Source organism: Artibeus jamaicensis, unplaced genomic scaffold (assembly GCF_021234435.1).
Source record: "Artibeus jamaicensis isolate MK-2021 breed Jamaican fruit bat unplaced genomic scaffold, CSHL_Jam_final contig_466, whole genome shotgun sequence".
Classification (NCBI taxonomy): Eukaryota; Metazoa; Chordata; class Mammalia; order Chiroptera; family Phyllostomidae; genus Artibeus; species Artibeus jamaicensis.
Genome location: NW_026521844.1, coordinates 7,003,377 through 7,020,030, shown reverse-complemented (window position 1 = coordinate 7,020,030; position 16,654 = coordinate 7,003,377). Strand labels below are relative to the sequence as shown.

The following is a 16,654-nucleotide window of genomic DNA, read 5'->3' as shown; positions in this document are numbered from 1 at the left end:
CCTTAAATCTCACTTCCCTTTTGTAAAATATGCTACTGTATCTTGCTGTGTATAATGCATTTCTGTGTATAACACATACCCACATTTGGGGCACAAACTTTCTTTTGGGAAAGAAAAGGTCTTTTGGAAAAAGCCTTTTGTTTTAATTTTTTAATTAAATGTTTTATTTATTTATGTTTAGATACTTGGGTTTTTTTTTGTATTATAAAGGAAGTTTAACATTTATTTTTGACCAAATGGATATCATTATTGTTTTCTGGAGTTACACTTTTAATGCATAAATAAAAGAATGCATAAATACCTGTAAAAAATGTGTACAGGTACGAGATCAGTACTACCCATGTATAATGCACATACTTCTTTTTCCCTCAAAAATTTGGGCAAAAAAAGTGCACATTATACACGGCAAAATATGGTAAATAGTACCAAGTTTTTAGGATTGTTGGGAGGATTGAAAAGTACATATGAAACACCATTCTGTTTACAACCTAGTAACTACAGAATAAATATTAACTATCACCATTAATGATTTTATTCATCAATTAAAAAAATATTTTCTGAATGACCACTGCATGCTGCACAGGCACTGTTCTGGGTGTTGTGGATATACGAGCGTTTAATTAACTACACAAGGAGGCCATGAGGCTGGGTGGCTGCGGGAAGCACACCTAAACCCAAGTCTGTAAATGCCACAAGGTTAAGAAATGTAAGGACAACTTTCAATAGACCGCCAACTAGGTTTTTTCAAAAAAAGGAAGCCGCTTAAGCTATCCCAACAAATAATTTCCTTGCTTTTCTTCTGCAACAAAAAAATGGGGAAGGGCTGTTGACTGAGTTGCCATTTTAAACAACGTGGTCCCAAAGGTCTTATTTAGAAAACAAAGATTTGAAGTAAGGGAGTGGGTGACCGAGATAGCTAGAAGGAGAGTATATCAAGCTCAGGGAATATCAGATGCAAATATCCAGGAGTGGAAGTTTAGCAGATTTATTTTGAGGGCAGTAAGGCCCTGGAACTGGTGACCAATTGTGGATAAATAAAGGTGAGGGGAGGAGTCTCAGGCTGCATATTTTTCTTTTTTCTTTCTTTTTTAAAAATACTCTTGCTTGTTCTATTATAGTTGTTCCAATTTATCCCCCTTTGCCCTCCTCTGCCCAGCTCCACCTGCCCTGGTCCCACAGTCCATCCCACACTGTTGCCATGTCTATGTTGGTGGGTCATTCGTACGTTCTTTGACTAATCCCTTCCCCTCCTTTCCACCGTTCCCCATCTCTCTTCTCCTTGTCTACTGCTATCAGTCTGTTTCATGTTTCCATGTCTCTGGTTCTGTTCTTCTTGTTAGTTTATTTTGTTCATTAGATTTCAGTTGTAAGTGAGGTCTTATGTATTTGTCTTTCTGGCTTATTTCACTTAGCGTAATGCTCTCCAGTTCCATCCATGCCGTCACAAAAGGTAGGAATTCCTTCTTCTTTCTGCTGTGTAGTATTCCATTATGTAAATGTACCACAGTTTTTAAATCAATTCATCTACTGATAGGCACTTAGACTGTTTCCAACACTTGGCTCTTGTATATAGCTCTGCTATATGAACATAGGAGTGTGTAAGTTCTTTTGAACTGGTGTTTCAGGATTCTTAGGATACATTCTCAGCAGTGGAATCGCTGGGTCAAAAAGTAACTCCATTTTTAATTTTTTGAGGAACTTCCATACTATTTTCCACAGTGGCTGCACCAGTTTGCATTCCCACCAACAGTGCATTAGGGTTCCCTTTTCTCAATATCCTTGCCAGCCTTTGTTCATTGATTATTAATGATAACCATTTTGACAGGTGTGAGGTGATATCTCATTGCAGTTTTAATTTGTATCTCTCTGATGGCTAGTGATACTGAGCATCTTTTCATATGTCTCTGGACCCTCTCTATGTCCTCCTTGGAGAAGTGTCTGTTCAAGTCCTTTGCCCATTTTTTAATTGGATTGCTTGTCTTCCTGGTATAGAGTAGTAGGAGTTCTATGTCCTTGTCCAATGTATCATTGGCAAATATGTTCTCCTGTACAGTCTGTTTCCTTTTCATTTTGATGATGGTTTCTTTAGCTGTGCAGAAGCTTTTTAATTAGATATAGTCCCATTTGTTTATTTTCTCTTGTTTTCCTTGCCCTAGGAGATATATCAGCAAAAATACTGCTATGTGGGATATCTGAAATTTTCCTGACTATGTTTTCTGTTAGGACTTTCAGAGCATCACAACTTATATTTAAGTCTTTGTCCATTTTGAGTTTATTTTTGTGTATGGTAGAAATTTGTGGTCTACTTTCATTTTTTTGCATGTACTTGTCCAGTTCTCCCAACATCATTTATTGAAGAGGCTGTTTTTACTCTATTTTATGCTCCTGCCCCCTTTGCATTAATTGACCATAGAGACTTGGGTTTATTCTGGGCTGTCTATTCTATTCCATTGATCTATGTGTCTGTTCTTATGCCAGTGCCAGACTGGTTGGATTATAGTGGCCTTGTAGTACAGTTTGCTATCAGGTATTTTGCTCCCTCCAACTTCAATCTTCTTTCATAAGATTGCTGTGACTATTCAGCTTCTTTTTGGTTCCATATAATTTTTTGAAATATTTGTTCTAGATCTGTGAAATATGCCATTGCTATTTTAATAGAATTTGCATTGAATTTATAAATTGCTTTGAGTAGTATAGACATTTTAATGATGTTAATTATTCTGATCCATAAACAGGGTATATGCTTCCATTTATGTGTATGTTCCTCAATTTCTTTCTTCAGTGTGGCATAGCTTTCTGGGTACAGGTCTTTTACCTCCTTGATTAAATTTATTCCTAGGTACCTTGTTTTTTGATGTTTTCGCTATAGTAAATGGGATTTTCTTAGTTTCTCTTTCTGATAGTTCATTGTTGGTGTCCAAAAATGCCATAGATTTCTGAAACTATGTGTGTGAGGTGGATAGGGTTGGGGGTGTGTGAGACTGGAGTTTGGAAGTTGGGGATGGTTGCGGGCAGTGAGATGGGTGAAGGTTGTCAAAAGGTACAAACTTTTCTATGAACCTGATAGTTCATAAGCAACTGTGCAAAACCACTTGCATGCTTACACTGTAGTCCAAGAGTGAATGGGGACAGGAAATTATCAAGGCCCCTAATTTGTGTCATGGAATTTCATGATTACTGAATTCCCTTTGGACTAAGTGATCTCCAGTAACTCTTGCATAATTTTGGTGGTGAAATACTAGCAATTCAATGACAGCCTGCAAATGGGCATGGGGTCCTTGAGAAGTAAACAAGAAAATACTGAAGTAGATCTGTTTGTTAAATTGTTAATGCCATAAATCTAGGTGGTACATTATAATGCATTTCATCATTTCATCACAATTCTGCTTTTTGTATTTATAAAGAGTGATGTAAGAATATTAAAATACAAATTAGAAATAGATAAAAAAAAACCCCAGAGGCTTAGTATTATGCTTATAGTCAAGTCCAAAGCAGCGAATGCTCATCTGTGTTTGAGTCCTACACTACTGCTGTGGCCTTGGCCAGACATAGCCACCCCCACCATATACTACCTCCTGTACAAACCACTACATTTAATGTGGTAGTGAGGAGAATATTTTTAAATACTCCTGAAAATGCATTGTAAACTGCAAAATTCCATAAAATTATGAACAAGCAGGGAAATACTGAACAAAATTTTATATTTTCCCTGTTGAACATTTATTCCTAAAAAGGGGGATTGAAGTTATTATGTTTTTTATTTCTGTTTCTATTTATTTTTCTGTCCTTGGTAAACTTATTAATAAGGAATAAACAAAATGATTAAAAGGAGGAAGAGAAAGCAAGAGCATAGATGGCTGTTATGATCTAAGTGAGAGATTTTGTTCTTGATTATTAGCAGATGAGTTGTTGCCTGAATTTCAGATTTCATTGAAAAGCCCATATAGTTTCTCTAGCACATGCAGTCACAGGGGAAGGACAATCGCATTTCTGGCTCATGAAGTAAAACCTGAGAACCAGTGACATGGTGTGAATGTTAGGGGAAGCAGATTCTTTACAGCTGAACAATGTACTACTAGGACCATTAAATGTGATACTAAATGTACAGTTACAGGGTTTTGTTTATTGTCATCTTATTTCAAACACCATTCTTCCTTCTCTAAACATCCATTATCGTTTAAATGCCTGGCAATTCCTTTTAGTTTCAGATTTTTCTTTCTGTTTCCAAGTCTATGGATTTCCTATTCACTAAAGACATTTCAGTGGTTCTGGTTATATACTACTGTGTAATAAACCACCTCGAACTTATTGGCATAAAGTAACATCGGTTTTATTACACTCATGGATTCTATGAGTCAGAGATTCAAAGTACAGCTGGGAGGGCTTGTCTGGGGATGTCTTCACAGCTGCTCCATAAAATCTGGGAGGTTGTGAGTGGCTGGGGGAGACACAAATGGCTGAGGTTTGGAATCCTCCGACTCCCATGACAGGCGCTAAACCGAGGCTCAGTTGTGACTGTTGACCCACACAAGACATTTGTAGGTGGTTAGGCTTTTTGGAGGATACCAGTTGAATTCCAAGAGCCAGCTTCTACAGAGCAGATGTTCCAAGGACCAAGAGGAAGCTGCGTGGACTTTAACGACCTACACTCAAAAGTCAATAACATTATTTGATTGGTTGACACAGTCAAAATCTTACTATTATTCAAAGGGGATGAATCATAGACTGCGCCTTGTGATGAGAGGAGTGTCATGGAATTTGTAGACATTTTTAAAAATCGCCACATAAATTATGTATTAAGGCTAAAGACAGAACACAGACTAATTGCTAAATGTCTGAGGAAGAATGTGTTGGGTGTGTTCCATTACCCTTTCTCTTTAACAAGCAATCCTTATACTTTAGGGGTAGCATCAATACACTCTAGTGGGACACCTGATAAGTCTAAGGGAAGCCAAGTTTAAACCAAATAGTACATGGTATTTATCTGGCCACAGGATCGGTCCTAGAGAAAGCATGTGTAACAAATTAGATGGGATGCATTTTTAGAAAGTATTGAGTTTTCTTGCTTGTGTCTCTTGGCCTCTGAATACTATCATGTGTGGCTTTAGACTTGGTCTGTTAGCAGCCAACTTGGCAACAGCTGGATAAAAAAACAACATGTGAAGCAAAGCAGAGCAAAGAGATTCAAGACAAATGGAGTTGGAGCCTTGACTGAAGCATGTCTTCTCAGAGCTCTTTTTGTATTTTTCCAGTGCCTTATACCATAATTTATTTTTATTGCTTAGCCACAGTGAGTTGGATTTTATGTAATTTATGCACATAACCTGCATTTAGAAACATCTTTACCGATACTCTGTCTATATGACAGAAATTAAATTAAACAAAATTTAATCCCAAAACCTCTTAACATTTTTATCAGTTTATTCTTGAATACTTTTATTGGTTAATTCTTTAAATGTGTGTGATTCTCAACTATTTCATTTGGAGATTGATAGAAACTGACCAAAAACCAAAAATCAAACAATTCAAATCACCTTTATCAAACACAAATATGATTTGGTTTTGAGGGCTTACCTAAATTTATTTCACTTTTAAAAAGTATTCAATAGGTACTTTTTTAAATAGAGTACAATCCTGAGGAAACTCGACCTAATATTTTATAAATGAGATGGTGACTTCCTTTTCATCCTTCATAATCCAGATAAAACATCTCTTTAATTCCTGTTTAGAGTTTCAACAAAATCCTTTCTTGTCATGTATTATATAGAGTATGGATATTTGTGTCCCCCTAATTTATATGTTGAAAACTAACTTGTGTATTGGTATTAAGAAGGGAGCCTGTAGGAGGTGATTAGGTCAGGAATGGGCTTAGTTCCCTTCTGAAAAAGAACTCAGAGACCTCCCTTTTCTCTTCAGCCACATGAAGATATAGCAAAAGCTTGGCTCTATGTGAACCAGGAAGCAGGCTCTCATCAGATACCTAATTTGCAGTCACCTTGTTCTTCGACTTCCCAGTCCCTAGAACTATGAGAAATGAATTTCTGTTGTTTTATAAGCCACTCAGTTCAGGTATTTTTATTACAGCAGCCTGAACTGACTCAAACACCATGTAAATTCTTCTCTACCTGATCCACCTTTTGTTGGGCGTGTGTCTACCTCTCATTACAGTGTGAGCCCTTCCAGGGTTCACTCATATGTGTTCTTTGAACATAGTAGGTGCTCAGTACACTGTTGAATCCATACATAAATGCCTAGGTTGAAATCAGGTTAAGGAGACAAAATAAAAGTTTATAAGTAATGGAATCAAACTCTTTTGATTAACCTGTAGTAGGTGACCTTTTTTTTTTTTTAGGATAGTCCTGTAATCATATTTTGGCATCATATTATATAGCAAGATAAGAAGTCAAGTTTACTCGAAATGATCATTTAATTAGGCACACTTGAAACATGTGAGGCTTAATTAACAATGGGTGATAGTAAATCATCCAGATAAAATATATTAGCTTCTGAATATATGCTAATCCTATGCATAGGTGCATTATAAGCCTAAGTAATTTATTTTTCTTGATTTATTTCCCCCCAAAGTAGTCAAGCATTCAAAATGGTAAGGTTTTACGTATTATAAATGTCTTAGCCCAGTTAAAAAAAACTGATTTTTTGGAAAATGTTAAAAAGTCTCCAAAAGATTCTTCATTCCCATGGAGAGGCAGAAGTGGGAGCAAAGTGATGGTGAGGTTAGAGGAAGCACTGAAACACTCTGATTTGAAAAGCAGTGTTGTATGACCTCAAACAACTTGACAAGTTTTTCTGTTAAAGCACAGATGTATACATAAAGGTTAAACTGCTTTTAAAGCAAATTGTTAAAGTCCTTGAATATTGGGGATACTAATATGGGATCCATATATATATGTGTATATACATATACACACATATACACACGCACGCTTGTTCTGTGAAGAACATTATCATTTATATATTATTTTATTTTTAAAATGATCCTTGCAAACCTAAGCAATATTTTAAGATTTATATATTAATTAAAGATAATGGAACTTGGAAATATTTGGTGGCAGCAGCACCTTTACCAGCCATCTGTCTTCCCTACTTCCAACACAGACACTTTTTTTTTCACTTCAGTTATAATTAATTTAAAAAAGGGAGTTGGGTGTTGTTTCTATATTTTATTAACTGGGTTCCCATTCCTGAGAGGTAGTTTTAATTTCTAGAAAGAGCACTAGATTTGAAGCTGGATTCATATCTATACTCTTTGTACATCTCCTTTTAGGGAATTTTAGCAAAGTTCATAGTCTTTCAAAATCTTGGTTTTCTTATCTGTCAAAAGGGATTAAACCTAACCATTTCAAACTAATTTTGGTAAAAATTCAATGTGATACATATTTAAATCATAGCATGTACACAATAAATTACTCATTGTTTTCTGTAATTTACTCATAATTTACTTCCTATGGTATCCCCCACAGTACTTATTTCAAATGCCTTTCATTCTCCAAAACTTTACAGACACGTTGCATGATTTAGTCTTGTAGATTTAAAAAGAGAACTTAAACTAAAACATTAATAATTGATTTTTTAAAAAATAATTCTAGACACTTATATCATGATGAGTGGGCCTGGGAACACATGTAAACACTCTTACACACAAAATGAAGAGGCATTTTGAAGATGACTTGCACATAATCTTTACACAGAACATGTATATAAGATATTGCATATATAATATCTAATCTCTCATATTGAGAAAAGCATACATAGTCTATCAAATAGATAATCTGTATAAAAACTCACGTTTACTTAGGCAGATTTTTATAATATGCCTTTCCCCTATGCTTCAGGGCTTGCCTCCTGTGGGAAAATACCTCTGCAGGTGTTTAACAATTTTAGTTCCCCCAAACCAGACGCATCAAAACCATTTTGGCAACACAAACTCACTCAATTTTATGAAGGAAATATGCTAACCAGGGTGAGCAATTTACTAACTAGGCTGCTGTCCTGGAACCAGCTGTAGGTGGCTAATTACAGGAGCCCAGGGAGATTCCCATGAACATTCATCTGAATTCTGGGGCTCCCTGAGTTTCAACCTTATAAGCCAGGGGCCTGGGCCCACATTGGTCCTGGTAGTAGGCCCTGGTAGCAATGGCCTCCCCTAGCCAGAATCACGCACGGGGACAGGATTTCAGTTTCAAAGAAAGTGCTTTAAAGTGCAGGAGATCCATAAGACGCAGGGCAGGGACAGAAGCCCTAGTTGTTCAGGTTACTTTTGTTACTTCCTGAAGCTAAACAGGTTACAGAGGTTACTTAAGCAAGAAGGGTCAGAAGCTATGCTTTACTTGATGTTGGAAACCTCAGAGTTTTTCCCAAATGGAAGAAATTCTAAAACCTCAATGTCAAACTTCAGCATTAATATGTGGAGTTAGTGGGAAGGGCTGGGGTATTGGGCTGGGGTGGGAGGAAAAGGCAGAAAACTGTACTTGAACAACAGTAAATTTTTTTTAAAATGTGGAGTTAGTGATTATGCCAAAGATCTGAATTTTAAAAAAGTACCAAATCTATCCAAACCCGAGTCCAATTTATTTAAGGTAATGGGTTTGCATAAATGTTATAATGTTTAATTGAATTTAAGACTTTACTTAGATAGGAAGAGCTTTATTTCACGTGTCACTGTGAAAATTCTTCCAATCATAGTTATGATACAACAAATCAATGACAGTCTCATAGGAGACATAAGTGGGTTGCATCATCCTCAACTTTGAAGTTTCTTTCATGTTATTAGGAGAGATTTGGTCATTTTGTTTTCATTCATTGGCAGACTCTGTGTGTGTGCATTACAAGGCACAACTTTAATTGTGGATAATTTTCTTTCTTTTTTTTTAAGTACCATAAAATGTATTGTTTTGCTAGAAAATGCACAATTGCAGATAACCTAACAATCCAGCTCATGTCCCACTGTTGTTTTCATACCTTTTTTCTTTCGGTGTTTCATTATTGATCATGTAAACATTTGCAGAAAATGTTAAATGGCAGTAAAACTCAACACCTGTAGTACCAACAATTTAAAGCAACATGAATCCACATGATAAATTTCACACATGCACAACATAAAAAAAATTTACCCTAAATTTGGAAAAAGGTTAACTGCTTGACTTTGTTAGAATGCCAAAACATTTCTCATTGTGGTCAGGTAGCTCAGTTGGTTAGAGCATCGTCCTGACATGCCAAGGTTGTGGGTTCGATCTCCAGTTGGGAAACGTACAAGAATCAACTAATCAATGCTTAAGTAAGTAGAACAACAAAAATTGATGTCTCTCTTTCTCTCTCTCCCCCTTTTTCTCTCTAAAATCAACTATAAAAAGTTAGAAAAAAAAACAAACATTTCCCAACAATCCTGCTTGTGGCCTATAGCTTTGAGGGCTCCATGGTTGAAGACAGTGTCCTTTTAGCTCAGACTCACCTCATCTTTGCACCTTCCTATTGCAAACACCTACCATTTTTGTGTCCACTTCCTTCCTCAGGGTCTTCTACTTTCACTTCCTGGTCTGCTCATGAGAGCTTGCAAGATAACCTCTCCCCAAACCTATCCTACTGCTGCTCACTGGAAACCTGCAACCAATCGGGAACCAGGAGTAAACTAACAATGTTCTAGGCACCTGCCCTTCAGTAAAGGATGCATTTGTATGCTTCTCAGAGCTAGTAGAGTCCTCTCTGGAGGCACCTTTACCAGCTATGAAGGACCTATGACGATTTCTTTTCCCGTTCCCTTTCCACGCCATCCCTCATCCATTCCCTGGGATTACCTCCAAAATAAGCTATTTGCACCCAAGTCCATCTCAGATTCTGCCTCTGGGGAAACACAGGTAAGTTATGTCACTGTGTGACCCTCATTGGATTCTTTTAGGGAAATTCAAATTATCAAAGTGTATTTTGGCTAATTGTAAATGATAAAAATTCCGATTTTATGTGGCTCTGAGGGACAGTGATTTTTTTAGCCTGAAGAAAAAAGTGTTATGATTTTCTAGCTCAATGCTCGTATTACTACATAGAAAGTTGACTAACTTAGCAATCATTTTACATTTCTTCCACAAGTGTTCTTCAAAGTCTCTTTATCTTTCTGCTGTTTCTCTCATTAATGAGGTAAATGAAATTTGATGCAGGCTCTCTGTGTGAGACCTTTTTTTAAACAATAGGCAAAGAAAACTACATCATGGCTGTTGAATGGCTGAAAGAGATTGAAAAATCTCTGACTGTAATATTCTTTCCACTTCTCTATATTACAACAGAATTTGTATTTCATTTGTTAGGGTAGTGGTATTCAATTTTTTTAAATGTATATTTACCTGCGATTGTTTCCAAAATATAAATTTTTAAGCCTTGTCAACTGGGATTCTTATTCAGAGTGATCAGGACAAGAATAAAAAAGTAACAATTATAATCAGAAGACAGATATCCATGGACATCATTTTGAGAAACTGGTTTAGTGCCTTTGGAGAAAAAGTATCTTTAAAAATAATGTTTAAATACTTGTGTGAAGATTAATCTATAAAAACCTCCTTTAATGGGTAAAAAATGTGAAGGGTTTAAGAATCACAAATTGTTAGTTACAAAATAATCACAGGGATGTAAAGTATGGCATAAGGAATATAGTCAATAATATTGTAATAACTATGTATAGTGCAAGATGGGTATTAGATTTATCAAGGTAATGTCTAATCACTGGGTTGTTCACCTGAAACTAATAGTGCACATCGACTTTAATTGAAAAAGACTGTTTTAAAAAAAGAACAAAAGAAACCTCATTTAAATTACAATTGGGAGGGTCTGAGCTCTTGTACCCTACCACTCATCATCAATTACCCTATATAGGAAGAGACATATTTTTCATCTCCAACAGGAAGATGTTCTAATCTACTATTTCAGCAGGGAGATTTTCTCCTCACTCAGCAACCACTCAGCCAATGAAAGGCTGTTACAGTTCAGGCAATGAAAAGACACTTCAAACTCCCAGTTTCCTCCAAAGGACTGTGTTTACAACCACCCCTCTGAATTTCTTCTTCCTTCTATAAAGGAGCACTTCTTTGTTCTCTGAACTGTTGGTGGTTCACGATTAAAAGGCATAACTCAAATTGTAACTTTGTTTTTCTGGAATAAACCCATTTCACTGGAGAAATATCTGGCTACTAGTCTTCAGGGGTGTCAAGCTCATTTTCACAGGAGGCCACATCAGCCTCGCGGTTGGTTGCCTTCGAAGGGCCGAATGTAATTTTAGGACAGTGTAAACTACTCCTTAACAATTAAGGGAGAGCTTGGCACTGCAGCCTGGGTAAAAATAAGGTGCCAGGTGAGATTTGGCCCACAGGCCTTGTGTTTGCCACCTGCAGTTTAAAATCAACACTTGTTTATCGTCTTCTCTCTCACTAGCATGCAAAACAGGGAATGAGGGAATGAGAGAAAAATACAGATAAGGAATGTAACTTTCTAAACTCTCTAATTGGTCTGATGTATGAGTGACACAAAATTTTGGTAATAAAGAATTTTTTTTTGAAACATAAAGCAGCATTTGTTTTCTCATGCAACCTTTGAAAGAAACGTCGAAGAAATGTTCAGGATTTGATTAAAAAGTCGACTTACTAATTCAAACTAATGTTACATATTTGTATTCCTAACATGAGCATGTCTTATTTTTAAGCTTAAGATGTCTCATTTTCACATTCTGTTTCCATGTATTATATACATTTTTGTTAATTGTGTAGTAATCCCTTTAAACCACTGAATTTGGAACTTTGCAGCTGACACACAGGTGCTAAGCAAAGGTGTTCAATTTTGCCAGTGTTGGCATCTATCTTTGTAGTATTAGTTGAATATTTCATATTTTCTCCTTTAATAGAAATAAAAGAATAACAAATGAAAATGTTGGTAAAAACGGTATGTTTGGAGGAGAGCCGGTAGTCATTCAGTGTGTTACAGATGGAATGAGGTGTTAACGAGAGGACTCTGGGCTTTGCAGGTGGGATACGTTCACACATGAAAAACAAATGAACTTGAGCATCAACACCAAATAACAACTAAGTTTAGGGACCCAGAAACAGAAGATCCTTAATGTTCTTGGCTGCGAATCTTGCTGTAGAAGCATTTATTTTAAAAAAATGAATGTCCATACTTCTCTAGAGAACTTCCCTAAAATTTTTTAATAGTAAGATCTTTACAATGTGTTCAATATTCAACTTTGTTTCCAAATACAGTTTTTCAACACTTAAATTTCTCTGAATTCTCTTGAAATAAGCTGAGAAACCAGAATATGAGAAAAGCTATATATTTTAAAGACTGACCTGTTTTTGTCTTTTCTTTAATCATATCCTTTTATAATAAGATCATGTTGAAATATTAACAGACATTGCACCCATTATAAGCAATTTGCTGCTATTCCGCCGGTGTCAGGAAGCTGAGTGGGCTTTCTACATACTCTGCCCTCACATGGTCACCACAGAAGAGCAATTCAACACTTCTTTTTGGTTTCAAAGCAGAATTTTAAAATCTGTAATAGAATGAAGGCTGAGTTGCAGGAGCTAAGTTCTTGCAAACCAAAGACTGGCAGCCAAGAAAAGTGTTTTTCTCTCCTTTCCCTTTCCATCTCTCCCTCCCTCCCTCTTTTCTCCCTATCTCTCTGCCTCTTTTTCTCATTGTCTTTCTCCCTCTTTATCCTTCTCCATCTCACTGGGAAGAGAGGATTAAATACAGTGAGTGTGTCACTGAGGTTTGTTTCCTGTGTTCCCTCACCCTTGTGTCAAGTATAGCTTGGAGAGTCTAAAGGTAAAGCCACGTATGTGTGATGCTTTCCACTTCGACACCAGAGAAGCAGTGGGCAATGCTCAGTAACTAATGAGCACTTACTCTCTACAGATACCGACCTCTTCAGTCCCCTAAGGTAGGCATTATTATATCACCATTTCATGATTAAGTTTTATATTCATTAGGTAATATTCCCATGGTTATACAACTAAGAATTTGAGGAGCCAAGATTCAAGCACAGGTGGTCTGGATCCAGAAGCAAGGCTTGTTCCCTCCCCTAACCCACACGTAGCCCAAATGTGACAAGTGGCTTAGAAGACATAGTGTCTTCTTGTGAGCTCCAGAGGAAGGGTCCCTGCACAGAAGTCTCCAGAGCTCCAGCAAGGCACTGAAGAGCTTAAAAAACTTCCACTGCCACTCCTTACACCCAACTTATATCCAAGGGCTCAGAAGTATCAAGGGAGGGTCCAATGATAAGGGGCACTGGACTGAGGAGAGGAGGATGCACAATAAATATTCTGACAAATGGAGAACATTGGAAACTTGGACAATAGTGATAATGCCGGAAGCCCCCAACTTTCTACACATGAAGACAGCTTCTAGAATTTAGACAGCACCCTGTGAAAAGGGAAAGGAGGAGAAAATACTGGCTTCATGCCAGACATGACTAAGAAAGTCACATATGATTGAGTTCAGCTGGAAGTAAGGTGTTCTTTTTCTGCCCCTGGGAAGATCAATTACCCATGATATACACTAAGCCCACTTATTGAGATGTCCAGTGGCATGCTTGAGCACCTGAATGGTAAAATATGTGCTCAAAATGCCACATCACCACCCATTGTGTGGCTCTTGGGAATTTGAATGCAGAGAAATAAACAAAAACACCAAGAATTTACTCCACAATTAGGTATTTCACAATGAACTTTACTCACCAGAAATGGAACCACCCCCATCCTTGTCCCACACTTATTCTCTGACTTAAAAAAAAGAAAAAAAACTCATTGCAAGTTTTTGGGAACAAACTGTGTGTGAAGTGAGCATAGTATGTGTACAATGATTTCAGTCCATAAATACAGTACAGACTCCATGTCATATACATTAATGCACTAAATCATGACAATAGCTCCATGAGGTAGGTATTATTGAATTTACAGGTGAGGTACCTGAGACTCAGAGATGAAGTAACATGTGCAAGGAAACACAGCTTGTGACGAACTGGGACTAGAACCCAGGCCCTCTGATGCAAATAACTGTATGCATATCACATACTATAAATGAAGAGACTAACTTACTCAACGCACCAAGGGAAACTGAAGGGATAGGTCACTAAACATGTCTCACCACTTTTGTCCTTAAAATACATTGGAAACTGATTTTTTGACTGATGGACCTGGTCACCTCTAAGTAGATGCTGGTGATTACTCCATTTTTATAAATTTAAATTTAAAATTGTGTCCCAGTTCTTACCAGTTTTTTTCCGGATTTTCAAATTGGGGATGACACAAAATTACTAATGAATATGTCATAGGAAAAAAAATGTTCACTATATTCTATTGCTCTTGGCCCTCCCAAGACATGATGCTCATCTCAAGCATCCAGAGTTAAATACTTAAATACGCTGACATTAGTGAATAATACTGTGCAACCTGGTATGTAATAAGTATTGCATTGTTAAAATGTCACATAACTTTGTAGCAAGAAAGCAGGTAGTTACTGGTAAATATTTTGGTTTTATATAATTTTCTTGTTGACAGAACATAATTGGTTCAAACTTTACAAGTTAGATTTATCATATTTAAATCCTATTTCAGAGAAAGGTTAACTGAAGTTCAGATACACATACATAAATATTTTAGTGCACCTTTAATAGAAAACCTCCCTCTCTGATCAAAAGACTAACTTTTAGGTTTTCATGCATCTTACTCTTTAATTTCAGTGGAGAAAATGAGAATTTTCCTCTTACTAGTATAGTAAGAACCTGATGGTCCATAAAACAGAATGTGTACTGATCTGATAATCTACTAGTGAAATGTGAAGACAGCACACCTCGTGATAAAATGGAATAAACTTGACCACACAATGAAAAAAAAAAGAAATCAACACAAGAAAGAATGATGTATTTGAGAACATTTTTAATAAATAATGTGACAAAATTACTTTTTCTGATTATTGGATTTTCAGTATGCAAAATTATGGCTAAAAATAAGAGGCTTCTTACATGAACATAATGAAAACATTAATCACGTGGATTGTTTCCTTAGTACTGCACAGCTTTTCTATGTCACTTTCAAATTATCTAAGTGAACACATTTAGTTTTTGGTGAACACCAGTTTCTTTTTTTTTCTTTTTTTTTTGTGGTTCAGTTTTGTTTGGCTTTGTTTTCCAGTGGGTGAGGCCTGATACCTGTGCAAGAATAAGTGTACATTTTTTTCTTCAAATAGCACCAATTGTAAAGTCAATGACATTTATGTGATGACAAAAAAAGGATCATAAAACTCTACAGTCCGAGGGCATCGTTTGGCAATTCAAAGCACATAATGCCTCTACTTGAGCTTGTAAGGAAATCTTGTAAATATCAACATTGGCCACAACAAACTTAAACCTTTTTTTCTTTAGGTCCAGAAAAAGTAAGAACCATCGGGTCTGTGGCCCACAATAAGGTATGCACGTTACTTCACCACCTGTCATCATTCAAATATTCCAAATACAAACATAGAACATTAACAAAACAGGTTAAAAATGCTTCTCAACATTTTTTCAATAAGACAAAAAAGGTTAATAGTTACAATGGTTTACAAATAAAGTTTAGTGATTGTGCTTTTAAAACCAAAAAAAAAAAAGTTTAAAAACAGTGCATTACAAAAACAAAAATCAAACCTCCTTAAGTGGCACTTCTGAAAGTTGAACTGACACTACCAGAAGAAATTTAGGCCAGTTAAGATAGGGATGTCCTTATTCAATTGGTCATTAAAAAACATGTTTTTTTGTGATATGCATTTATAATTGCTTTTTGATTGAAAAATAGAATAAGGTTTTTGCTAGGCTTACTTATGACAATGACTAGACAACCAGAGATCCAACTGGCTTACCCCATTCATCCAAAAGAACATTTCCAATAAGAACGTACTTCAGTGATTGAAATGAAGACAAAATAAAGTACCACCAGGGTTTGCAAAGAGTATATATTTACAACGTTTGTACCCCACTCAAATTGATTGTGGTTGTTCTGCATTTGCTATATTTTTATTTTCTCCCAGCAAAGGGTGGTATGAAAGACTGACTTTAAAATCATGTTAAAATGAAGTGTTTTAATTTGCATTAGCAGTTGGTTATAGAAAATATATCTTCAGAGCCCTTGGCATGAGGTTGATTAATCAACTTTGTATCTTTGACCAATATTTTGCTATAAATCGGCTTGGTATATAAGCAGTGCAATGCCATATCTCAGGGGGCAATGCAAGAGAACTATTCTGTTCTCTTCTGTTGGCTGATGACTGAAGCAAGAAGTTAAATACTTCCCTTGCTGGAAGTCAGGCATAATGGTTTGTTCCAAAAGCGAGGGGAATAGAGAAGTCCCTCGCAGGGACAGGGATCAAACAACAATAAAACCCAATACATTTTTTAAATGGTATCCAATAAGAGGAATAAGAATGACAATTTGTACACTCGGATTGCACTGAACATTTTATCTGGCGTCATGTGTCATCAGACGTGAGGCATCTTGAGTGATCGTTTTCACATTAGATCTCATGAGCCTCTCTGGTTGTCTTCAGCTTTCAGTTTCCTGTAAGAGAGAAGTTATTATTCAATTTAAAAATAAATCTTAGTGTATTATATATATATATATGTTTT

At 36.3% G+C, this 16,654-nt stretch overlaps 1 protein-coding gene across 5 annotated transcripts in view; it reads right to left on the bottom strand.

The window, feature by feature from the left end:
* Positions 1-14,953: 14,953 nt before the first annotated feature.
* Positions 14,954-16,654, bottom strand: part of ROBO1 (roundabout guidance receptor 1) — a 407,976-nt gene continuing 406,275 nt past the window's right edge. For all 5 annotated transcript variants that reach the window (XM_053667254.1, XM_053667258.1, XM_053667255.1 and 2 more), the window contains one exon: positions 14,954-16,586. In XM_053667254.1, the coding sequence (XP_053523229.1) occupies positions 16,572-16,586 (15 nt within the window). In that variant the 3' untranslated portion in view covers positions 14,954-16,571. The remainder of the gene's footprint in view (positions 16,587-16,654) is intronic.